General features: G+C 37.0%; 2 protein-coding genes across 2 annotated transcripts; one reads left to right on the top strand and one right to left on the bottom strand.

The window, feature by feature from the left end:
• The first annotated feature begins 902 nt into the window (after nt 1-902).
• Nucleotides 903-3369, top strand: LOC113309099 (protein TAB2 homolog, chloroplastic-like). Its single transcript, XM_026557526.1, has 5 exons — nt 903-1492; nt 1569-1638; nt 2035-2206; nt 2402-2539; nt 2928-3369. The coding sequence occupies exons 1-5, from the start codon at nt 981-983 to the stop codon at nt 3185-3187; spliced, it is 1152 nt and encodes a 383-aa protein (XP_026413311.1). The 5' UTR covers nt 903-980; the 3' UTR covers nt 3188-3369.
• Nucleotides 3370-3509: 140 nt separating this feature from the next.
• Nucleotides 3510-11004, bottom strand: LOC113309098. The gene is made up of 15 exons (XM_026557525.1): nt 10970-11004; nt 10825-10878; nt 10301-10679; nt 9018-9207; nt 8879-8928; nt 8067-8159; nt 7895-7983; nt 7071-7149; nt 6684-6766; nt 6392-6470; nt 5572-6304; nt 5313-5393; nt 4476-5079; nt 4136-4278; nt 3510-4023 (listed from the first exon to the last, which is right to left on the bottom strand). The coding sequence occupies exons 2-14, from the start codon at nt 10854-10856 to the stop codon at nt 4137-4139; spliced, it is 2634 nt and encodes an 877-aa protein (XP_026413310.1). The 5' UTR covers nt 10857-10878; nt 10970-11004; the 3' UTR covers nt 3510-4023; nt 4136.
• Between the last annotated feature and the right edge of the window lie 15176 nt (nt 11005-26180).

Raw genomic sequence — 26180 nt, 5'->3', positions numbered from 1 at the left:
CTAACCCAACAAATTTGATAAATCAGATATACAAAATTACAATCTGCACCTTCTACAATTACTTTTGAAGTGCCTATATCTCATAAGGGAAAAAAATTATAAACCAACTAGGCATCCATAAACTCGGATTGGATAATCTTTACAGACCCGTCGTTCAAAAAAGAAGATTTATCAATGGGATTGCACTTATTCTATACTAAGTAGATCAAAAGAAGTTTATGCATATTTCAGCAGGTCCAAAAGGAGCTACTTCACCGGTTCATGCAGAAGCAAAAACATTACTAATGACAACTAATTGCCTGAATAATAATATTCCAGTAAGTGTGTCCATAGTAACAGACTGCAAGATTCTAGCAGACTTTGTTAACAAGATATGTATGGACATTTCTTACGAAGCCGAAAACACAATGTTAGAAGTTGAAGAAAATTTGGGAAAACTTACTCAAACGCGAGTAAGCTACATAAGCATAAACCATAATTCAACAACGCATATCCTAGCAAAAGAAGTCAGAATCAAAAATCTTCAACATATGTTATCCCACAGACAACAAAAAGAAAATCAAGTATTTTAACCAATATTTCCGAAAAAAAGAAGAAATTATAAACTTATTGCACTAATGTTGCTCGAATAATGAAATTTAACATTTGCACTAAAAAAAAGAAACCAAATGAGCGATTGATCAAGGCCGTCAATAGGGGTACTAATTTGCTTGGGGACGCTCCGATTTCTTACCGATAGATGTTTTGTCTCATTTGAATGCTGGTACACCCCGAGCAAATTGCCACGCCCTATGAGCAATCTTACGATTGATTTGCAGAAAATCTCGTTCCCCTCGTAGTAGTTATCATTGTGGGTGTAAATATCAAGCGCCAGGAAGTGTAGATAACTGTCACCAACGGATATTCGTGGATAGATAAAATCACTGGTTTTCTCTCTTTCACTCCGTCCAACAAGTTCCAGCAAACCCCATCAAGTTCTCATGACGAGCCTGAGTTTCAATTCAGCTAGAATCAGGAACCATAAACTTCAATCTCAAAAACCCATTTCTAACTTCAAATCTCAATCAAAACCCATAAGCATTCCATTCTCTTCTCCTAATTTCTCCACAAACCCACACATTTCTCACCTCAAACCCTCTAAATTTCGACTACATTCCGTCTCTGAAGGTTCAGTCTCCACTAACGAATCTTCTGTTTTAACTCCTACGGAAGAAGATATAGACGATGATCCTACTGCGGAAGTATGCTATGTAGACCCAGAATCTGATCCTAATAGTATCACAGAATGGGAATTGGATTTCTGTTCGAGGCCCATTTTGGATATCAGAGGAAAGAAGGTTTGGGAGCTTGTAGTTTGTGATAATACTCTTTCTCTACAATTTACTAAGTATTTTCCAAACAATGTTATTAATAGTATCACTCTAAAAGATGCCATGATTTCGATTTGTGATGAATTGGGCGTTCCTTTGCCAGAAAAAGTACGATTCTTCAGGTAATTAGCATTTTAGTTCTTGTTTTTCCTTCAAAATTACTTTGGTTTCTCATGTCATTGAGGGTTTTGTTTATAGGTTACAAATGCAAACAATTATAACAAAAGCATGTAGAGAGCTTGGTATAAAATCTATTCCAAGTAAACGGGTAAGTTTCTTTTTCACTTCTCTGCTACAAAGTTTCATATTTAGTTCTTTGTAGGGATGAGATGAAATACTATATAAATCTACATATCGTTTGACAAATAACACGAATGGTGAATAGTTGATGCATTTGAGTAAGAAAATCATTGCACAATCTAACTCCAGTCAAGAAGAATGGCCTAGCATTAGTTATCATTCGTCTGGGTCATGTCCTATGCTTTTGGGTTTTAACAAACGTCTTTGACTACATCCCATGTCTATGTCTAGAACAGAAAATAACGGCTTTCGAGTGGTGGTGGCTCTCCTGTTTTGCTAAGCTAGTACTGATGGACCAATGTTGGTCTTGATTAGAATTGCTCTGGCCTTGTTTTCTGTTTGATGATTTTCTTATTGTTTACAGTGTTTATCTCTACAACTGTGGCTAGAAGAGCGATATGAGACCGTATACATGCGTCATCCAGGTTTTCAAGCAAGTTCAAAACCTCTATTGGCTTTGGATAATCCCTTTCCCATGGAACTTCCTGAAAACCTTTTTGGGGAAAGATGGGCATTTGTTCAACTTCCTTTCTCAGGTACATGGTGTAACAAAGAATTCCATGCTTTAAAAGTTTAAAGTACTTTTGCTCATTGCTTTCTCAATATTCTTTCGATTATACAAAATGTGGATGAGAATCTAATTTTTCTTTCTTGACCCTCTCTGTAGTAGTTTTCGTTTATAATAGCTGTCTTATACAAGCAAGAGGGTAAATCTGGTTTTCAAATTTCAGCTGTGCAGGAGGAGGCTTCATCATTAGAGACAAAGTTTGGAGCAGGTCTAGATTTAGATTTATTAGGGATTGAAATTGATGATAAGACATTAATTCCTGGGCTTTCTGTTGCAACCTCACGAGCTAAACCTTTAGCAGGTATTATACCTTCCTTTATATGACTTTCAGAAATCTTGTTTAGAGTTGGGACTTTCTCTATTGGCAGTTAGCTCGACAGTTAATGGCACTTGGAAGTTCCTAATTGCTTACTGATATTGGTAATGAATAATGATCATGTGAAGTACTAGGATTTTATGCAATTGTTAATATAACCATATTTCCTGTCATTAAAACAAGAAGCGGCAACGAGATACCTGGATTGCTCAAGATTCTGTAATTGTTTTTGTTCATTCTCTTTGGATATCTATATTATATACTCAATTTCTCAAGCTGCAAGTTCCAAATTCTGTATGCCAATTCATGTGCAATAGATAACTGACAAGAGTCTTTGTGTATGCTAACCCAAAAGCATTACTACTCTGAACAGCTTGGATGAATGGAATGGAGGTTTGTTCAGTTGAAGCTGACACTGCACGTGCCTGTTTGATTTTATCCGTCGGAATTTCTACCCGCTACGTATATGCTACCTACAAGAAAACTAAAGAAATGACGCAAGAATCTGAAGCTTGGGAAGCTGCAAAGAAGGAATGTGGAGGATTGCATTTTCTTGCAATACAAGAGAATTTAGATTCAGATGACTGCGTTGGGTTTTGGCTTCTCTTAGACTTACCCCCACCACCTGTTTAATTTCTTATAATTAAACACCCCTCCACACTCGGAAGCAAGAAACAATAGCTCTATTAATGATGAATATAGAGTGTGAATGCGAAGTAGGAATCATATTTAAAGACACAATATTTTGTTGTAAAGCATAATGACGATGAGTAGTCTTGTTTATTTACCAGTATTCTAAAATCTAGATTTGGCAATCCAGTCTGTTATGGAACAACCACAACTCTGATGCACAAAACATATTAAAATAAGAAGAAGGCACATACAGCATATGAAAGAAGGGCACTACATTTCTTATCGTGACCCCTGTGGGAAATCTAAATTGAATGCCATCATGTAAAACATACAAAAAGGAAGTTTTTATTTTGCTTCTCTACAGGGTAATATATGAAGCCCCTCTGAACACCAAGACCAAAGACGCTTGGCTCAGAAAACAGAAATGGAAAAGCTTTCATTTGTTAAACGAACATATTTTCACTTTCCCATTGAACGCTTGTCAAGGTAAGTGCCCATTGTGAGCAAAAAAAAAAAGAAAAAAAGAAGGTGCGTATGATTTAAGTACATATTAATACAGTACTTGCTTTGCATCTCCGGGAGCTTGATGTTGAACCACATCACCTTCAAACTTCATGTCACGTCATTGATGAGGATATTTGGCGAATGGATTGAACAGATAAAAACCCCAACGGGCACGAGATCATGTGCCAGTTTAGAAACTATCATTCAAATAGAACCTGTCTGATTCCACGTCCGAACAACAGCTCCGGCGTACTCCCAGAAAGAATGAGGCCAAAAGAGAACTTAAGTTGGATTTACAGCACCTGTTTCCAAATGCACATCTAGGGTACAAACTACAAAGAGAACAAAAGCAAAGAAGTAGAAAGACATTAAATTTTGTGATCCAAGTCTGGGAAAGAAAACCCTCGAAATATATGGTAAAAGCAATAGAGAAATGGACCCAACCTCAAGGTCTCCTCCACTTTTGCTTATGAGAAACAAACCGAACTCGCTGCTTCTCCAGTTCCAAAGTGTTAGCATTACCATCATCTAAAAGAACAGTTATAGTTGAAGTCCCCTCAATTGCATCAGTGACCTCTCCCCTGTGCCTAATAAGAAAAGGAAAATTAAATTTTACCTAAAACGCATCTTTATCGTATAGTAATAACTAAGAGAAGATATTAATGATTTAAGTTGGGTTTCATGGATGAAAATTGACGCATCAACGACAAATACAACCGTTAATCACTGCTAAGTACAATAAGTCAGTAAGGAAGTGCATAAAAATGAAATAAAACAAACTCACCAGGAGCCGTCAGAAGACTCGTGGACTTCAACACTCTTTCCAATTGCATCCTTACCCAACTTCTTCAATATCCAATTGGCATCAATGGACTCATCTATTTGATTGTCAGAATGCAATTGTGAGTAGCCCTCATCTTCCCTAATAGGAGCTTTCTCCACAGTAGGCGAAGGTCTCTTTCTTTTCGATCTTTGACCTTTGATAGAAGTCTGCTCGGGGTTTTGAGGATGAGGGTTCTTAAATTTTAGCTTCAGCAATGGTTTTGTATCTCTAGGTAATGACTCTAAATTAGAGGGTGTTCCATCGTAGCTTTCACCATGTATATTAGGGATTCCTTTTGAATGCCTCTTCAGCAGGACCTCATCATTTCTGTGTGTGCTGCCTACTGAAGGCTCTATCACATTCAGACTATGTTCAACTCCTCTACCCAATAAAATACGAGTTCTGTCCACTGTAGGAGATTCATGTCTTTCACTTAGATTTAGTACACCAGTTCTATGATTCAGTTCAGGAAAATCGGACTTTACTTTCCCGAACTTCTTCGAACTGCCTTCCCTGCTCCGGTGTTTCGATCTTCTTAGCCGGTCTCCGCTATCAAAATTCCCCCCTGCAAATATGGGAGAATTCAATGAATTCTATCAGTCAAATTTTGAATAAAGCTCCAAATTATCAAAAAAAAAAGAAAAGAAAAGATAACACCGAATGTTAAAAGTAATCAGGTATGTGTGGAACACTCAACAGCTTAGAAGTAAATGCTTGTCCAGTAATCTAATAATACCGATGAGAGGAAGTTTGATTAAGGATGTAACTCATTCAAAAAGTTTGACTATAAAGCATTACCTATACCATCCCCGAATCTGGCAGTTCCATCTTGTGCTGGCTCTACCGCATATGCCTTTCGTTGGCTTGTATCTTCACTGCCTGTTCACAAACCCCAACCATAAGTTAATCAGTGCATATAATTTGACTACCTACCGAAGTTTTGATAACATACTGACCAGTACCACTAAAAAGCAGAATACTGTATGGGAGTTTTGATGTTCCATGAAATTAATATTCATAAAATTGGAAACAAAGATCACTCGGCAGGTATACGCACCATTTGATGCCATTAAATCCTGCTCCCTGTGACAATTTGAAGCCTCGGATATAGGTGAATTAGTATTATTTCGATTTCTCGAACCTAGATGTATAACTAGCTTCGTTCCTTTCACAGTGTCTGACTTGCTAGCGTGTCTTCCACCACTGTCCGGAGGATTTAAACTGTGTGAATTCTTGATGTGGAGAACTCTGGGCACCCTGCCTTCCTTGTTTCCTACATATTCCCCATCCGCAATCAAACCACGTTGGATACTCCCTGATTGATTAATAGTGCGTTTCTCTTTGGAATGACCTGAACCTATGGCTAAATGAGGTGATAAAATATTATTTCTCTCATTTATATATGATTGCATATCACTATTCCTTTCGTCGCCCAAGCTATATCCAAGAGATTGTGCATCATGCAGCCTATCAAATTGATTAGGTCCTGTTTTACTAGAGGGTACTTTATAAGTCTTCTTCATGTACTTTTTACTGGAAGATTTCTTCCCATGTTCCTTGGGAGTCTTCACAGACTTGTCAGATAATCCTTTGACTGAAATCTTCAAGGAACGCCCATTGCCATTCTTTGGAATTACATGGTCATTCTCATCATCCGAGTAAGGTGAAATGGATAATATTTTTTCTTGGGATGGCAATCCTGCTGCAGCCCTCAAGCTTGCAATTAGCTCTTGATCAACATTGTCTCTCCTCCTCCAAAGCTCTTGGATAGCATCATCATGATCCCGGACCTACTCAATACCAAAACATCCAGCCAAGTTAGCCAAAGAAAGAAAACACGAAACACCATTTCCACACAAAACTAACGTAGATAATACCTGGTAACATTCTCCTCGGCAAGCAGCACATTTGTAAGATAAATTTCCATCGACTTGAAACTGAAGATACTTTTCATCACTGAAAAACCATAAATAATGAACATAACAAGTCCGAAAATAGAAAAGCAAACTTACAAATAAAGGTCTCTTGAACAAATTAAACTGCCCCTTAAACCAAAAAGAAATATTTCTTCACGAGGACAAACAAGAAGCAATAATAAAGAGCATCATCTGTTTGAATAGTGTCATGAATGATTTGGTGTAGTGACTTAAAACAGGAACAAGAACAAACCTGATCCCATCACACTGACAGTGCACCCAGCGTTCACAATCGTCACAGCAAACCATAGGTGTTGATTCGGAATCTCTGTAAACCTATCAGAAAAGAAATAAATAGCTGAGTTCTTCCAATGATGCGAAAATTAAACGAAATGGGTGGTACAGAAGGAATCAAGGAAAAATAAATTGAAGATATATGCTGAGGATTCCGTTAAAGAAGAAATACAGGTTGAAAGTTAGAGCACACTCATTACTAAGGGCTAAAACCTTTTTACCAAGGCTAAGTTGGCTAAGGGGGACCACACACAACTTAGTACTTTTCATTCACTAGCAAGAGCAGACTCCAAAAGGAGAAATAACAAAGAGCAAACTATTCTAATCATTCGTCAAGAAACAGTACCTTTAAACAAACAGGACAGTATTTTCCCTTCACAAACAACCTTCCACAAGCATCACAGTAGTTATACCCTAAAAACCATCTGCAAGTTGAGACGAAGAAGTTTTGAGCATCATGTTTGAAAGTAGATAATCAATCCAATGGTTACAACAATGGAGAATATATACAGATAGAAAGAGCAAGTGAGCATATGCATTATAGCAACTAAAGATGCTAAAGTAAATATAACATGTAAGAAGAATCGAGGTTCAGACAGCCAACATTATGAAGTATAGAAGTGTGACTAGGAAAGTGAACCTTGAGTTGTTAAAAGGCAGTTCGTCAAAGAAAAAGTTCCTGAAACTAGTTTCGCTTTCAAGCAGTCAACAATTACTTAAGAAAGTAAACCCAATATAAATAGCATGTTTCGATACTCAAACCAAATATTGAAACAAACAAAAACGAAAATTGAACCACTGACGTAAATTGTAATAAGTATGTAGTAGGGTGGGGTATAAGTCTCCTACTATTTAGTCTAATATTTCTCATACTGGAACAATTATACTCTACCATCTACATACCACAAAGAGACATCTATAATCTAGGAAAATGCTGGTTTAAAGTCAACATTTTTGTAAATGCAGGTATAGCTATCGTCTGACCAAGTAAAACGTTTAGAGAGGCTGTAAAACAAGTTACAGCACAGAACTTAAAGTGGTTAAGTATAAAAATCATCAGGTGTCTAACATACTAAGAAGCAATCATCAACTAATAATGAAAAATAACTACACAGCAACACTTCGCATGACCTGATTTCAACAAGAAAACCATAATTCACTATCAAATACCTTGTACTTAACCCACTTCCAGGAACGTTGGATGCACAACTGTGACACTTTGTGTGCTTTGGGCACAGATAAGGTCCAGAAGAAACATTCTATAAAGCAAAAATAGCAATGAGAAAAAATAATATATTGACAGATATGTGGAGAGCCAAAGAGTATTAAATAGAGAACCCACTTTGTGAGGTGGCTGCTGACAGTAGCAATGGTGAGCTCCATCACACCTCTTACAGAACATTAACTTTGTAGGATCTCCAACTTTGCGGCATACCTAAAAAACCAGAAATAATTAGATATGTTATTTGTGATTCAAATTACCAAGCCAGGCTCGTGAAACTTTTACAAGGTTATAGATGTCCACTTCGTCAGTTTTACAATCAAATGCAAGGAATGGAAAGAACTTCATCACTCTCCTTAGCAGTCGATCATAACAAATCTACCAAGTCAAGTGAGTCAGCTTCTACCCCAGTCTGCCTTTTGCGGCAGGGGAGAAGCTTAGAACTCTCAAAATTTTGCAGTGAAATCATATGGTTGCAACTAAGAGAATAGGGGAGGAAATAACACCAAGCTAAACACTACAATAATAGATACGATAAAATTCACTTTTCTCTTTGCAACCACCACTACTGCCTAGTCAATGTGAAAACTAATATGACAAGCAAGCTATTGTTTCACAAAGTAAGCTTTTTAGACACGGATTCTGAGAAGTGATAAGACGAACTTATGAACATGGGAGGCCAGCCAAATGACGGGTGAACAATTCTGAATTTTCCCAATAACACTTACATGATTGTCCGAATAATAAATAAACAAGAAAGGGACTCAGGGTTTTTTTCTCTCCAGTTTATGACAAGCATCTTCGTCAGTTAGACAATATAGAAATCCAACAACATATAATATAACCTTTTAATTACTTGATGTGTTGGCAACCATTAATGGAAAGTCAGCCTTAAATTCAATAATTAACTATGTATTACTCTAGAAATCTACCTCACAGGTTCGGCAAGAAGGGCAGGCCCATGAACTCCAATGAAATAGATCTGTATGAAATGCAACAATAAGTTCATTAAGAACATGCAACAACTCTGTAGTCAACTGTTTAAATTATTAAGGGTGTAAATCAAGTAACCTCTATGTTGTGCCCAATTTTTGATGCAACTCTTATGATACTTTTTGGAGCAAAAAGAACATGAAATCATTTTAATTGCTCTTTCACTTCCTTCATTTTCGCCGGAGAAGCACATTCTGCACATTATATTCATAGCAGAAGAATCTTGATCTTCTGCAGCAAGATCGTATGCTTTGTCTTGACCCACGTCCTGCATTATAGAAAAACCAAAATTATTGAGCAAGAGCAACAAATAAGTCATAAACCGAATATAAGGCAGAGAAAATGAGTTTTAGGCATAAGCTCTAGAGCATCACAGATGTAAGAAGTTCCAGGATAAAAACGTATAAATTCCTAGCGATTGATGATACAGCTCTGTCTCTCTCCCTTTCTCTCAGACATTGATGGTGAATATTTGAGATGTGAAGTGTTAACATTGCAAATGTAAAATAATGTGCAAGAATTCAACTTCAAAAAGGTAACAAAATTTGTTCTATATCATTCTAGTGACTTTATACTACCTGTGACATGTTTTGAGCAAATTGATGGTTGTAAGTTGTACCCATGGAATTTCCAAAATACTTTTCACCTTGCTTAGTTACTGTAATGACCAAAACCAAACAATGCATGGGTATAGCTGACGTGTTTGGTGCTTTGATAAAAATACGTTGGTTCTTAACTGATAGTTTTTTTTACTAGATTACTACACAAAATGGGTTTATTCAGAGAAAACAAGCATCCAGGATCCTAGATATTAATTTGGGACATCAAATATCCCGACTCCACAAGTGTTGCGCCCACATCACTTATATCCATAACGTCATATTCACATTCCCATGACAACCAATAATCCGTAGATGAATCATGTCATACGCTGATTTTATCCAGTGAACTCCTTGGTGTAGAGGTGTAATAGATATCGTGCCTTATTGTAGGATTACGAATTACATAACAACCTAATTGTGTGAGACATTCAAAACAGTTATGTTCTACAAAAACATAGAAAAGGAACAATTTTAGTGAATACATAGTGTCCTACAGACTATGTCAACAACAGGAAACAACAAATAAACAAGAAACAAAAAATCAAGTGACGACTATATACTACACAGCAACCAGAATGGAGAAAATTTATAGGGAAAATTACAAAAAGATTGAATCTTTGACCTCAATTGCACATCTTACTAGCAATTTACCTAAACTGACCACCCTGAGTATGCCTTTACTTAACAAATCAAACGAAGAAAATCAATTATTCACAGTTTCAGTAAGCAGAAAAGGTTAAATAAAGTAAAATATCTCACCAATAAATTTCCAGTTTCAAATCTGCGAACAAAATCTTCAGCAGCCAAAGAAGAAACATCAGCTTTTCTCTGTAAAGAAGCTTGTTTTTTCTGGATGGATAAGAGTTCATCATCTCCGCCACTACCACCACAACCATAAACATCATTACTTCCATCAATTGCTGTTTTATTCGCAACAACAAGAATCGTACTCGTCTGAATCGGTTTAACAACCTTAGGAACACTAACTTGAATAGTTTCCTTGTCTCCAACCCTAATTGACCATGATGGATCCTTGAACAATTCTTCAACCTTAATTATCCCATCTAAAAAAGTATCCCTTTCTTTCTCTTTCTTTAGGTTCTTCGTAAATCCAAGCTTACAAAAACAAATATTTCGACTGCAAACAACATAAAATTCGTCAGATTTAACAAATCGAGAGCGAGAGAGAAAAGAGGAGAGAGAGAGAGAGAGAGAGAGAGAGAGAGAGAGAGAGAGAGAAAGGTCGAGATTTAGAGATATGGAGGGAAAGGGAGGGAACGAACCATGTAATAGCGCAACCAAGATGAAAGGCCATTGAGATTTTTCGCGGGATTTCTCTGTAAATCAAAATAAATCGATTCGGATTAAGTTTTTAATAAAAATAAATAAATAAAAATAAAAGATATAATTTAGGGGTTTACGGTTTACCCAAATAGTGTCTGTGAGACTATTATGTTGCGAAAGAATGGACAAAGCCCCGATATCTGTTTAGTCAAATAAGGGTTTTCATAACTTGGGCTTACGCTAATGTGCGCTAGGGGGTGTATCGGGCTGGAATTATTGGTGGTAATATACGACGTTAGTATCGGATGATAGAGCATCTTTGACTTTATTAGATCATGAGGGCCGTTAGATTCTTTTTGTCTCGATGCACCCCCCTCTGTAACCTTGTTTGAAGGGTATCTCGATGTAGGAAGTATCACTTTAGATATGGTGCCTAGTAGTGGGATTTTTTATTTTTTTTTAATAAAAATTTAAAAAATTCGTCTCCAGGATTAACATCAGACAAGAAACTTGTCGGGAGCCTAGCCACAAGCTGGGCTCCAACCCCTTTTTGAACTACCACACTTAACCTATGGAAAAGGAAATTCCCAATATGCACATTAGCGTCATGGCTAGCCATGTAGTTGCGAAGACGTTTAATGAAGCCCGTCGTTGCGACTCCAAGCTCACCAAGAGTAGTAAAAGCCAAAGCTTCAAATCCATAGCCTTGAGAGGTGCATTTGTCTAAGTACTTGGTGTTCTTACGAGCAACCGCATTCTTGATGGCTTGCCCCAGCTCCAAAGCACGATTATTACCTCTTGCAAAGGGCGAAATAATAGTCACATCCAGGCAAACATCACGACCATTTAGTTTTTTTCTTCCACATACATAAAAATTTCGATAAATTAAATACCTTTTTAATAAAGGTTTATTTTCCTAATGATACATGTACATGAAATTTTTTATAACAGGGACAAATTGCACTTTCTAATCCACCTTAATGTCATATTTTTCTTTAATTTTTTTAATAATCAATTTAAATTAGATTAAAAGCTCATAAAAAAGTAAAACGTTAATTTTTACCTTTCGTTTTTTTTTCTTCTTCGTTTTCACGTACGATTTTTTTTTCCTTTTTTTTTTTTTTGCAAAGCTAGGATTTTACACACAACACATATATGTTTTATATCGATATGTTTCTCTTCAATCATGAAGATTGGAGAGATGCTCTTATATTTTAGTTTCTATTTGAATCTCCATCAATATGTTTTTCCAGTGATTCCTAGTATTAGTTACATCTAAGATTAGATATATTAGCAATTAATATTGTTACATTCATTATTAAGCTCCATGTGATCAATGGGAATACATTACTAACTATGGTAAGCGTGTGTCGTACAACACGAATTAATATCAGGTCCATACAACATTAATTAACACCCTATGCCTTTTAATAGCAATTGGGATTGACATGCACTCAAATTTCCGCTTAGAAACACAAATAACTAACTAGCAGCAGCATCTGCTGAATTTGTAGAGTAGTCATTATCCTTTGAGGGCACAATCAATAACAACATTCATACCTAGGCTTCTCAAATACAACAAAAAATCTCTCCAGCAGGATGCTTCGAATGAAGATATTCAGACTTTGCAACTAAGTTTTCATGTATCAAGATAGAGTAGGGGTTTGGTAGTGACATTGTGACTAACGCCCTGCTACCGAACAACTCTCACACCGCTCCTACCAATAATGAATCATGAATTAAGAACTATTTTCTCTTTGAATTAATCTAATGCTTGTTAAATATTTGTACAAAACCAAAATCCGTTCATACTAAATCAAATTGTTTTATTCTTTTCTTTTGGGATAAAGCATCTATTTCGCTTTACGAAAAAGTTATATCAATCTGAACACCAGGATGTGGAATAAGAATCATGAATTCTGAACAATTTCCATAATTAGTAGACATAAGAAAGAAACATGGATTATAAACAAGCTTCTAACAGAGTTGTTTCTTAACAGAGGAAAGGAAAACATCAAGCTTCTAAAACCTGAAGAAAATGATTCTTTCAACTGCTAAAGGAATCACATAATGTTGCAAACACTCTAAATTAGAAATTGTTCACCTACAACTACCATTATAACCGATAACCAGCTAAATTCTTAAAAGAACTACTAAACGAGAACCGACTCAGTTTTTAAAACCATCCCGAAATAAGCCTTATTTTTCGCACTCTTTCATTATTTGGTTTTCATCTTTTTACAGACAGTTCACAAGATTGGGTGGAGGCTATTAAGTACCATGTTCATAACATGCGCTTTTTCCGTTTTCTTTCCAGCCTTTTCGTTTCTTTTATCAGCTTTTTCTTCAATTTACGAAATATTTCATTGAATTCCAGATTCTTGGTTAACATTTTTTTTTTCTCAACTCCAAACTTTGTCTACTTTCAAAGTGATATTTTTGCAGAGTACCTTAAAAGCTACATAACACATCTACCACAACTTGTGCATCATGCATTCGTTTCTTATTTTATTCTAGACTTTTTCCTAGCGAAGGACCATCGTCATTGTTATATTCAATTTCAAAACCACAATCTTGATTTTTTTCCTCCTCGTTATCTAGAGCATTAACTGAACTCTTAACATTTACCTTTGCTTTCTTTGAAGGTGTCTTGAACACCATTTAAGACTATTTCATAACTTCTCAACGATGCTCGAACTTGAACGGTGATCCTTTTATTCCCTTGTACAAAAGCTTCGTTTCTCTTTTCTTCGTACATGCATACAAAGAAAACTAACATAAAAGTATCCACATTTGTATAAATAGTAACAGATTTTTTTTTTGAAACATTTGATACTAAAAAGAAATGTAGCATGCCAAAAGTTTTATTTCCACCTGTGGGAGCTCTCTCTCTATTCCTTCATAATATCCATACGAAATGATGAGGGTACCAAGTGAAAAGGCGAGGGTATCCAAATATACCTCAAGCTGAAACTTTTCCTACCTATAAGTCTTTTCTCCGAAAGTGATTGTCTATTAACTGAGTCGAGACAATGCAACTAATCGGTTCACACTTCGTATGATCGTCTATGGATACGAGGTCGGGACAATACAACAACGAAGTATGTTTACTTGATAAGAGGTTCGGACTTAACCAAACACAATAGGATTGCCATCAAGTAAATAGGAATTAACGTTTGTGTAATTTACTTTAATTATAATAAAACAATTATAATGCGGAAAATAAAAGTAAATGACACAGCAAGGTTTTGTTAACGAGGAAAACGCAAATGCAGAAAAACCCCGGGACCTTGTCCAGAATTGAATATTCTCATGATTAAGCCGCTACACAAAATTAAACCAACTTCGTATAGTTGAGACCAAGCAACTAAACCTATAGTTCACCTAGTTCCGTCTGTATTCCCACGCCTCCAACTTATGAATAAGTCACGTTCTTGGAATAATTCCTTTGGTTCGCATTCCAAACAGTAAAGGAACAACGAATCTGTTTGGTAGCAACTCTCTTCAACCAAGTGATGTGAGTTCGACAAAGGATCTTCTGTTTATCTCAATAAACTCCTTCATCAGGTTCTTAGATCTATCTTATTCTCAACTACCAAAGGTAATTGTTAAGATTTTGCAATCAATAATCTTAATCACAAAGAATTGTATTGATGTCGATCTACACAACTAATCAATACAATCTACCACAAGGATAAACCGATTATAGTTGGATCCTCTATACCGAAACAAGTATTGTGCACACCAAAGATTATGAACCCCAAATCAGAAATCTTCAATATCTTCTTTGTCTTCAAATATTCTTAGATCTTCAATAAACGCCTGCACACAACAACTTGAATCTCTTGTGATCAATCACGCACAAAACGGAGTCTGTTAACAATGGATTATCACAAGACGTCTTTAGATCTACAAACAATCTAAAGATCCTTGTCGAAACTTCGATCTACTTTGAGTGAATCTTATATCAGAAGAGAAGATTCTCAAGCATAAACAAACTAGGTGCAATCAAAGTTCAACCACTGTTAGTCAATCAAATCAATCGAAAACACAAGATAAACCGCAATTATCTAGTTTCCCACCAACGGTACTAATAGAGCTTCTCAATCCCAAAGAAGACTTTAAACTGAGCGGTCGTAAGAGATTTCGCCTAATTAGGTTACTCTCCTCTCCGAATAGGCGTCTTCACCAATAACAACACAACGGAGGAAGTTTACTGTCACGAAAGATTAGTTTGCTAGCATTTAAACGATTATGTCGATGTCTTATCTACAAAGTTTAATGGTTAAGCAATAAACCTCGTATTGTATTCCTTAATACTATGTCTATCTAGAGTGTTCATGCTTCGCAGTTTTGTTTTCAATATGCACGACTTGAAAGATATGTTAGGGAATGAAACAGTTCAAGTCAAATATCACTAACCTCAAGTGGAAGGATGATGTTGTCGTCGTAGCTTCTTACTTCTTCACTTCTTCAAGTCTTCACAATACTTGTAATGTCTCATATCCTAATACTTTCAAGCTAACCTATACGAAGTTGACTCTAGTACATAATCAAGCGACTCTTCAAATGAGTTTTGATTCACTAAAATATGACAACCAAACTTGACATGCCAACACTTGGTGGGTTCAACAGGCCATGCTCTAACACCAAGTACACCAAAAAAATAAATTATATCAACCTATTCAAGACACACCTTGCGTGATCTAATATAGACTGAAACTGTCAAGAAGATGACAACAACAAGATATACACTTGGTATATAATCAAAGTCAGAACTCGAACCAACTATGGAATCAAATTATCAAGTGTTTGATTAACGTACTAGTGTATTTACTTTCATTATAAAGATAAATCAATATAATGCGGAAGTAAAGTAAATCACACGACACACAAGATTTTTGTTAACGAGGAAACCGCAAATGCAGTAAAACCCTGTGACCTAGTTCAGTTTTGAATACTCTCGGAATTAAGCTGATATACAAAGACTACTACCAACTTCGTATAGTTGAGACCAAGTAAATTAACTCCAAGTTACTCAGTTCCTTCAGTATCCCCGTGCCTACTACCAATCTGGTATACGCATGTGAATCCTAAGATAGAGGCCACTATCTTAAGTTATTTCACCCGTCGTGAAGACTTATAACAGTCAACTCCTTTGGATCGTATTCGGAAACAATAAAGGACTAATTTGTTTTCAGTAACCGCTCTATCAATCTCTCAGATCAATCAACTTAATCAGAGATAAATGCTGAGTTACAAAGGCTCTTTCGTTTAATCAATATAAACTTTTTTGTATCGGTTTAGTACCAAAATATGATTACCAAAATAATCAAATATTAGTTTACAACCTATCATATTCGGATCTTGAAGAGAACACCACACGATGGATTGTTGATCTATAAGACAAGTTATGAAAGTCTGTCAGAGATAAACAAACTTTTCGGGTCACAGTCAATCAAGGTGTGCACGGAGTATAATCACATCGATCAGAATACCATAAAATCTTTTAGTCTTCAATGTAACTACACAAACAACTTGATTGCCTTTGATCGATCACACACAAATGGGATGATCACAAGTCCTATCTTCAGATCTTCAATTAATAAAATCAGATATGAAATAGCTGAGTCTTGATTAAGTTCGAGTTGACCTTATATCAGAAGAGAAGGATCACGGAATAAACAGACTAGGTGAAATCAAGATCCAAATTTTCCACTAGTCAATCAAATCAATAATCGAAAACTAAAATAACCATACCATTTAGTTTTCCACCAACGATAGTGCTTAAAGCTTCTTGATCCCAAAGAAGTCTTTAAATGAAGCGCACATAAGAGATTTCACCTAATTAGATTACTTTCCTCTTCGAGAAAGTATTACGAGAATAATACTAGTGGGTTTTCCTCACACTAGACGAAGTTTTCTGTGTTACGGGACAAGTTTGCAAGAAGAACAATCTTTACTATTTATTATGACGAATGTAGTTTGGACACCAAGGAATTTTCATAATAACCGAAAATATCAAAAGATATACAATAATACCAAATACGTTTTTTCACTAAATTCCAATTATTGTCCAACTAATATACTGAAATCTCTCATGGATGATAACTCAATGTTAGCTAGCTTACAAGTATACTTTACTAATAGATACGCTTAAATTACTGGGAAATTAAACACATATAAATTCTGAATATCAAAAAGATATTACAGAATGTTTCGGTTGGAATCGCACCTTGAGTATCAAGGAAAATACTTAAACATTAAGAAATAATAGTGGTAGGTTGGGAAACCCACAATAAAATACTGCAAGTGCACAGTGTCTAACTAGTAGAACAATAGCAAGTACAGGTCGTTCCCACGAGGAGTGAATGAAAATACTACTACTAACTAATACCAATAACCAACTAATCAATTCCAAGGATTTAGAAATTCACGAAATTATGAAAGCAAAATAGTAAAGATGTAACCAAAATAGGGAATGAGTTCTTAGGATTTTCGGTTTACGCCAAACAAATTATGCAAACTACTAGTCTTTAAAACATATTCAGGCATTTTAAATATCTGTTTCTCCGCTGTAATTTTCTTCGCTTATTATGTAGTGATCCTAAAGCATTACCTATCTATCCTGCATACCAACTTCTAGGGATTAACCGAAGCACGAATATCAAAAGCAAAATAATATAGAAAATCAGATAAATGATAAGATAAAGCTTTTATTGACAGATAAATTAACTAGTCAATCAATCGTTATGAGCATATAAATGTAGAGTTGACGTAATAAATTAGTTCTACCCCAACCCTAACAACAATTAAGCTAGACCTGGATTTCTTAAAGCCACAAATGAATCAAAAATAAAATCTCTAACTAAATAAGAAAACGAAAAAAAGAAAAAAACTTCAAAACCTATTTCCTGGTTGCGGCTGTGTAGCCGCAGCCTCTTGTCATCTCCAAAACCGCCTCCCCAGTTCACAGATACAACTCATAGTTTGCTGTAATGAGTATCGTCCACTTGCTTTTGATCTCATTTCGACTGTTTCACAGCACAAATCGAGTTCAAAGCCAAAACAAACCAGCAGAAAGTGTGTTCTCGAAGTCGCAGTTAGACCGCATACAAATCCATCTGTCTAACACCTGTCTCCTTCAAACCTGCATGGGGAACGTCACACAAAATCTGATATAAATATTGTCGATGATGCGTTAGACATGAGCTGTTCAAATCCTTCTACTGCCACCAAGACTTCAGCCATGCTACCCGTCAGATGCCAAGCTTCACTTAATCTTTTGTAAACCGAACCACTTCACTCAACACCTTGAACACTGCAGCTGTTGAGGTCCATCCTAGTTGCTTTCAAATGCATATCCAAGATGACCAATGAACAGCTCCATTCCTTCACTAAAATCCGCCAATCTCGCGCCATCGTGTTCCATTCCAAGTGCTTGATAAGAAAATGGTCTTCATTCTCTTCCGTAGCTCCATCGTCTGTATCTTCACGGCAACCTGTCAGCAACACTCCTTTCGAGCTCATGAGAACTTCCCTAATGGCACTGCGACGTCTTCATGTTGCAGTTGCTTCTTAGATGAGGAATTTCAGTCGAAGGAATCTGTAAGAACTGATGTTGCCTCACTGGACGGCATCTATTTCAGCTTGAATTACAGCCCCATACGTAACTCGAGGCTAATTTTTGTTACTGCCAATATTTTTCATCGAATCAAAACCTCCAGTTCTTTCTCCAACCCGGACACAGCACCATTTCCTAATCATTGCAAACCAGACTCATTCGAGGCATCAGCAAACACCACCGCTGTCACAATTATATCCACCATCACCGATATGAGAGGAGCCACCACTGTCATGCATTACTTCAGCCACTAGCTCCTCCATCTTCTTGTGTTATCGCAATCAAAATACCCAAACTGCTCAACAAAGATTAACATGAGATCAATTCCAGATTGCAGCCACCGTAACCAACACGAGTTGAAGAACTAAACCCAATTTCAGAATTACACTTCCGTCCAACATCAGGACCATGGCTATTAAGTCCTAGACATCTTCATCTCGGTCAATTGTCATCTACCGGGCTGCAGCAGCTTCACAACGGCCAACTCCAGCAACACACAGAGAATCGACTGTGACAATTTCTCAAACACATATTGCGCACTTGACTCGAACCAGCAGGCCATCCAATCCCCGAACAAGACCACCCACGGCAATCAAACAGAATCGGCACCAAACAATTCATTACAGCCTCTCACTCAACTGTTAACAACATTTCTAGCAATACCCATATGTTCTCCACCTCGAGCTCCCTATACAGCAGCAACGCCATTCAGCCCGATCTCAGATCCATATCAATACCCCCAATTCAATTCGTCATAAAGAAATTTCCTTCATGGAGAGAAATTCCTTTTCATCGAACCCTCTGTTCCTTTTCCATTTCTCTATAGCTCTTGCTGCTCAAAGTTTCTCACTTCTCTTCGATGATAAATAACAAGTGGGCCGGGCTTGAGTGGTGCTGATATATAAACATACCAGGCCACCACATTTGAGGTTCTCCTATTGATCATTTTTGTAGCAAACATCATTTTGCCTCCCTTTAACCATTTGTCGCTCTGGTGATTGAATTTACTTGTACTTTCTGCAAAAACACTAAAATAGTGTTATTAGCCAAAATATCGAGTCCTAGATAATATAAATATGGGCATAAAATGTGGCACTTACGTGCTTATCAACACCCTCACACTTATTTTTTGCTAGTCCTCGAGCAAAACAAAGAATTGACCCACTACACTGGTCATATCATAACAAAGAATAGACCCGCTACACAGCTGATCATAAAATCAAAGTTTGAAATACCATACCAAGACCCACTACACAGCTGGTCATAGAAAATACCCTACAAAAGACCCGCTACACAGCTGGTCATAACTCTAAAAACATAATGATAATATTATTATTATTTATTTATTTTTAAGACCCGCTACACAGCTGATCATCTTTTTTTCTTTTTTTTAGACCCGCTACACAACTGGTCATAACATTTTTTTTAATTCCTAACGAAAGTGCCACACCCCCACACTTAAACATTACATTGTCCTCAATGTAATTGAGTCATCCAGCGTAAAAATTAAGGCGGGAAATTTTAAAATACAATAAAAGTAAAAGATAGAGTGCAGGGAACAAATCTGATGGGTTGACTCCCATGAAGCGAAAGGTATTTGTTTCCCTGCTTGCCAGTAGCATGTAGTCTCAAATAAGGTGAGGTTGGAACCCCAAGATAAGCTGCGAATCATATATATAAAGCCTGAAGAGTTGGGATCAACCCAACTAATATGATTAGTCATAAACATGAACCTGCAGTAAGAAATATTAGTACCCAGAGAGATAAAACTGAATTCAATCTTATTTAAAACATAATTCAAACCTTGAATATGAAGTAAATCAGGTTCGCAGATAATTAGTAAAGATTGTTTAAAGAATTGAACAGTTTTTGTACTCCCTAAATCAGGTTCTAAGTCAGCGGAAATAACTTCCACGACTGATATTGGTTCAAATTCAGCTAAGTCGGGCACACAAACATATGTTGGTTCAAATGCACTCTCTGAACAAGGCCTCAATGGAGTAATAATATCACGACTTATAGACCCATTATCATCTAAAACGGTTTCATTATCAATATCATCAAGACGAAAAAAATTCAGAACTTAATGGCTTATGGGTCAAGGTCGGAGCATCCTCGACTGATGGAACTAGTCGAGACTCAGACAAAACTAAAGGTTCTAGTTTTGGCTTCCATTTGTTAGTGTCTAGCAGTGGTGTGGAGTCTAATAAGGCATTGACTTCACAAATAACACTATCATCATCAAAACCATACCCAAATGAGCTAAGCAAACCTCTAGTGGATTTTCCAAGTGGTCCTTTCAAAAGCTTTGCGAGTGCATCTTTTCGCCTGTAGCACTTCAGACTAAGGTACCTGGAAAATATTCAAATGAACTGCGTGAAAAGAACTAAAAGAAATCTAAAAGAAAAATAAAAATAAATTATATACAAAAATAAAATAACATAAGCTATATACAAAAATTGATATCAATCAGAGTGTATTATTCTACCACTCCCCGGCAGCGGCGCCAAAAACTTGGTAGGTTCGGAAACCTACAATAAAATACTGCAAGTGCACAGTTTCTAACTAGTAGAACAATGGAAAGTACAGGTCGTTCCCACGAGGAGTGAATGAAAATATTACTACTAACTAATACCAATAACCAACTAATCAATTCCAAGGATTTAGAAATTCACGATGTTATGAAAGCAAAATAGTAAAGATGTAACCAAAATAGGGAATGGGTTCTTAGGATTTTCGGTTTCCACCAATCAATTATGAAAACTCTACTAGTCTTTAAAAACATATTTCATGCATTTTTAAATATTGTTTCTCCGCTGTAATTTTCTTCGCTTCTTATGTAGTGATCTTAAAGCATTACCTATCTATCCATGCATAACACGTCTAGGGATTTAACCGAAGCACGAAATATCAATTCAAAAGCATAAATAATCTAGAAAATCACATAAACAATTAGATACAAGCTTAAATTAAAAAAAATACTAGTCAATCAAATCGTTATTGAGCATATAAATGTAGAGTTGACATAATAAAATTAGTTTCTACCCCAACCCTAACAACAATTTAGCTAGACATGGCTTTCTTAAAAGCCACAAATGAATCAAAATAAAATCTCTAGCTAATAAGAAACGGAAACGAAAAGAAAAACTTCAAACCCTATTTCCCTGGTTGCGCCTGTGTAGCCGCAGCCTCTTGTCGTCTCCCAAAACCGCCTCCCCAGTTCACAGCCATACAACTCATAGTTTGCTGTAATGAGTATCGTCTCCACTTGCTTTTGATCTCATTCTCCGACTGTTTCACCAGCACAAATCGAGTTCAAAGCCAAAACAAACCAGCAGAATTAGTTGTTCTCGAAGTCGCAGTTAGACCGCATACAAAATCCATCTGTCTAACACCTGTCTCCTTCAATCACCTGCATGGGAACGTCACACACAAATCTGATAATAAATATATGTCGATGATGCGTTAGACATGAGCTGTTCAAATCCTCCTTCTACTGCCACCAAGACTTCAGCCATGCTACCCGTCAGATGCCAAGCTTCACTTAATCTTTTGTAAACCGAACCACTTCACTCAACACCTTGAACACTGCAGCTGTTGAGGTCCATCCTAGTTGCTTTCAAATGCATTATCCAAGAGACTCCATTCCTTCACTAAAATCCGCCAATCTCGCGCCATCGTGTTCCATTCCAAGTGCTTGATAAGAAAATGGTCTTCATTCTCTTCCGTAGCTCCATCGTCTGTATCTTCACGGCAACCTGTCAGCAACACTCCTTTCGAGCTCATGAGAACTTCCCTAATGGCACTGCGACGTCTTCATGTTGCAGTTGCTTCTTAGATGAGGAATTTCAGTCGAAGGAATCTGTAAGAACTGATGTTGCCTCACTGGACGGCATCTATTTCAGCTTGAATTACAGCCCCATACGTAACTCGAGGCTAATTTTTGTTTACTGCCAATTATTTCTTCATCGAATCAAAACCTCCAGTTCTTTCTCCAACCCGGACACAGCACCATTTCCTAATCATTGCAAACCAGACTCATTCGAGGCATCAGCAAACACCACCGCTGTCACAATTATATCCACCATCACCGATATGAGAGGAGCCACCACTGTCATGCATTACTTCAGCCACTAGCTCCTCCATCTTCTTGTGTTATCGCAATCAAAATACCCAAACTGCTCAACAAAGATTAACATTGAGATCAATTCCAGATTGCAGCCACCGTAACCAACACGAGTTGAAGAACTAAACCCAATTTCAGAATTACACTTCCGTCCAACATCAGGACCATGGCTTTATTAAGTCCTAGACATCTTCATCTTACCGGCTGCAGCAGCTTCACAACGGCCAACTCCAGCAACACACAGAGAATCGACTGTGACAATTTCTCAAACACATATTGCGCACTTGACTCGAACCAGCAGGCCATCCAATCCCCCGAACAAGACCACCCACGGCAATCAAACAGAATCGGCACCAAACAATTCATTACAGCCTCTCACTCAACTGTTAACAACATTTCTAGCAATACCCATATGTTCTCCACCTCGAGCTCCCTATACAGCAGCAACGCCATTCAGCCCGATCTCAGATCCATATCAATACCCCCAATTCAATTCGTCATAAAGAAATTTCCTTCATGGAGAGAAATTCCTTTTCATCGAACCCTCTGTTCCTTTTCCATTTCTCTATAGCTCTTGCTGCTCAAAGTTTCTCACTTCTCTTCGATGATAAATAACAAGTGGGCCGGGCTTGAGTGGTGCTGATATATAAACATACCAGGCCACCACATTTGAGGTTCTCCTATTGATCATTTTTGTAGCAAACATCATTTTGCCTCCCTTTAACCATTTGTCGCTCTGGTGATTGAATTTACTTGTACTTTCTGCAAAAACACTAAAATAGTGTTATTAGCCAAAATATCGAGTCCTAGATAATATAAATATGGGCATAAAATGTGGCACTTACGTGCTTATCAACACCCTCACACTTATTTTTTGCTAGTCCTCGAGCAAAACAAAGAATTGACCCACTACACAGCTGGTCATATCATAACAAAGAATAGACCCGCTACACAGCTGATCATAAAATCAAAGTTTGAAATACCATACCAAGACCCACTACACAGCTGGTCATAGAAAATACCCTACAAAAGACCCGCTACACAGCTGGTCATAACTCTAAAAACATAATGATAATATTATTATTATTTATTTATTTTTAAGACCCGCTACACAGCTGATCATCTTTTTTTCTTTTTTTTAGACCCGCTACACAGCTGGTCATAACATTTTTTTTAATTCCTAACGAAAGTGTCACACCCCCACACTTAAACATTACATTGTCCTCAATGTAATTGAGTCATCCAGCGTAAAAATTAAGGCGGGAAATTTTAAAATACAATAAAAGTAAAAGATAGAGTGCAGGGAACAAATCTGATGGGTTGACTCCCATGAAGCGAAAGGTATTTGTTTCCCTGCTTGCCAGTAGCATGTAGTCTCAAATAAGGTGAGATTGGAACCCCAAGATAAGCTGCGAATCATATATATAAAGCCTGAAGAGTTGGGATCAACCCAACTAATATGATTAGTCATAAACATGAACCTGCAGTAAGAAATATTAGTACCCAGAGAGATAAAACTGAATTCAATCTTATTTAAAACATAATTCAAACCTTGAATATGAAGTAAATCAGGTTCGCAGATAATTAGTAAAGATTGTTTAAAGAATTGAACAGTTTTTGTACTCCCTAAATCAGGTTCTAAGTCAGCGGAAATAACTTCCACGACTGATATTGGTTCAAATTCAGCTAAGTCGGGCACACAAACATATGTTGGTTCAAATGCACTCTCTGAACAAGGCCTCAATGGAGTAATAATATCACGACTTATAGACCCATTATCATCTAAAACGGTTTCATTATCAATATCATCAAGACGAAAAAATTCAGAACTTAATGGCTTATGGGTCAAGGTCGGAGCATCCTCGACTGATGGAACTACTCGAGACTCGGACAAAACTAGAGGTTCTAGTTTGGGTTTCCATTTATTAGTGTCTAACAACGGTGTGGAGTCTAACAAGGCGTTGACTTCACAAATAACACTATCGTCATCAAAATCATACCCAAAATGAGCTAAGCAAACCTCTAATGGATCTCCCAAGTGGCTCTTGCAAATGTCTTGCGAGTGCATACTTTCTTTTCGCCTGCACTTCAGACTAAAGTACCAAAAAAAAATCAAACAAACTGCGTAAAAAGAACTAAAAGAACAATAAAAATAAATTATGTACAAAAATTAAAAATAAGTTATATGCAATGATATCAACTAGTGAGTATTTTGCTACCACTCCCCGGCAGCGGCGCCAAAAACTTGGTAGGTTGGGAAACCCACAATAAAATACAAGTGCACAGTGTCTAACTAGTAGAACAATGGCAAGTACAAGTCGTTCCCACAAGGAGTGAATGAAAATACTACTACTAACTAATACCAATAACCAACTAATCAATTCCAAGGATTTAGAAATTCAAGAAATTATGAAAGTAAAATAGTAAAGATGTAACCAAAATAGGGAATGGGTTCTTAGGATTTTCGGTTTCCACCAATCAATTATGCAAACTCTACTAGTCTTTAAAAACATATTTCATGCATTTTTAAATATTGTTTCTCCGCTGTATTTTTCTTCGCTTCTTATGTAGTGATCCTAAAGCATTACCTATCTATCCTTGCATACTACGTCTAGGGATTTAACCGAAGCACGAAATATGAATTCAAAAGCATAAATAATCTAGAAAATCACATAAACAATTAGATACAAGCTTTTATGAAGATAAATTACTAGTCAATCAAATCGTTATTGAGCATATAAATGTAGAGTTGACATAATAAAATTAGTTTCTACCCCAACCCTAACAACAATTTAGCTAGACATGGCTTTCTTAAAAGCCACAAATAAATCAAAATAAAATCTCTAGCTAATAAGAAATGGAAACGGAAAGAAAAACTTCAAACCCTATTTCCCTGGTTGCGGCTGTGTAGCCGCAGCCTCTTGTCGTCTCCCAAAACCGCCTCCCCATTCACAGCCATACAACTCATAGTTTGCTGTAATGAGTATCGTCTCCACTTGCTTTTGATCTCATTCTCCGACTGTTTCACCAGCACAAATCGAGTTCAAAGCCAAAACAAACCAGCAGAATTAGTTGTTCTCGAAGTCGCAGTTAGACCGCATACAAAATCCATCTGTCTAACACCTGTCTCCTTCAATCACCTGCATGGGAACGTCACACACAAATCTGATAATAAATATATGTCGATGATGCGTTAGACATGAGCTGTTCAAATCCTCCTTCTACTGCCACCAAGACTTCAGCCATGCTACCCGTCAGATGCCAAGCTTCACTTAATCTTTTGTAAACCGAACCACTTCACTCAACACCTTGAACACTGCAGCTGTTGAGGTCCATCCTAGTTGCTTTCAAATGCATTATCCAAGAGACTAATGCTGAGAGTGCGGAAACAATGAACAGCTCCATTCCTTCACTAAAATCCGCCAATCTCGCGCCATCGTGTTCCATTCCAAGTGCTTGATAAGAAAATGGTCTTCATTCTCTTCCGTAGCTCCATCGTCTGTATCTTCACGGCAACCTGTCAGCAACACTCCTTTCGAGCTCATGAGAACTTCCCTAATGGCACTGCGACGTCTTCATGTTGCAGTTGCTTCTTAGATGAGGAA

The sequence above is a fragment of the Papaver somniferum genome, chromosome 9 (assembly GCF_003573695.1).
Source record: "Papaver somniferum cultivar HN1 chromosome 9, ASM357369v1, whole genome shotgun sequence".
NCBI lineage: Eukaryota > Viridiplantae > Streptophyta > Magnoliopsida > Ranunculales > Papaveraceae > Papaver > Papaver somniferum.
Note: the sequence above shows the minus strand (reverse complement) of the source record. Positions and strands in the feature narration are given on the sequence as shown.

Excerpts from the sequence above, each read along its gene's own strand:
- LOC113309099 (XM_026557526.1), top strand. The coding sequence starts at position 981 with ATGACGAGCCTGAGTTTCAATTCAGCTAGAATCAGGAACCATAAACTT. Across the intron at positions 1,493-1,568 it reads GAAAAAGTACGATTCTTCAG|GTTACAAATGCAAACAATTA; the intron begins GTAATTAGCATT and ends TTTTGTTTATAG. Across the intron at positions 1,639-2,034 it reads AATCTATTCCAAGTAAACGG|TGTTTATCTCTACAACTGTG; the intron begins GTAAGTTTCTTT and ends TATTGTTTACAG.
- LOC113309098 (XM_026557525.1), bottom strand. The coding sequence starts at position 10,856 with ATGGCCTTTCATCTTGGTTGCGCTATTACATG. Across the intron at positions 9,208-10,300 it reads TTGAAACTGGAAATTTATTG|GACGTGGGTCAAGACAAAGC; the intron begins GTGAGATATTTT and ends TCTATAATGCAG. Across the intron at positions 8,929-9,017 it reads AAATTGGGCACAACATAGAG|ATCTATTTCATTGGAGTTCA; the intron begins GTTACTTGATTT and ends CATTTCATACAG.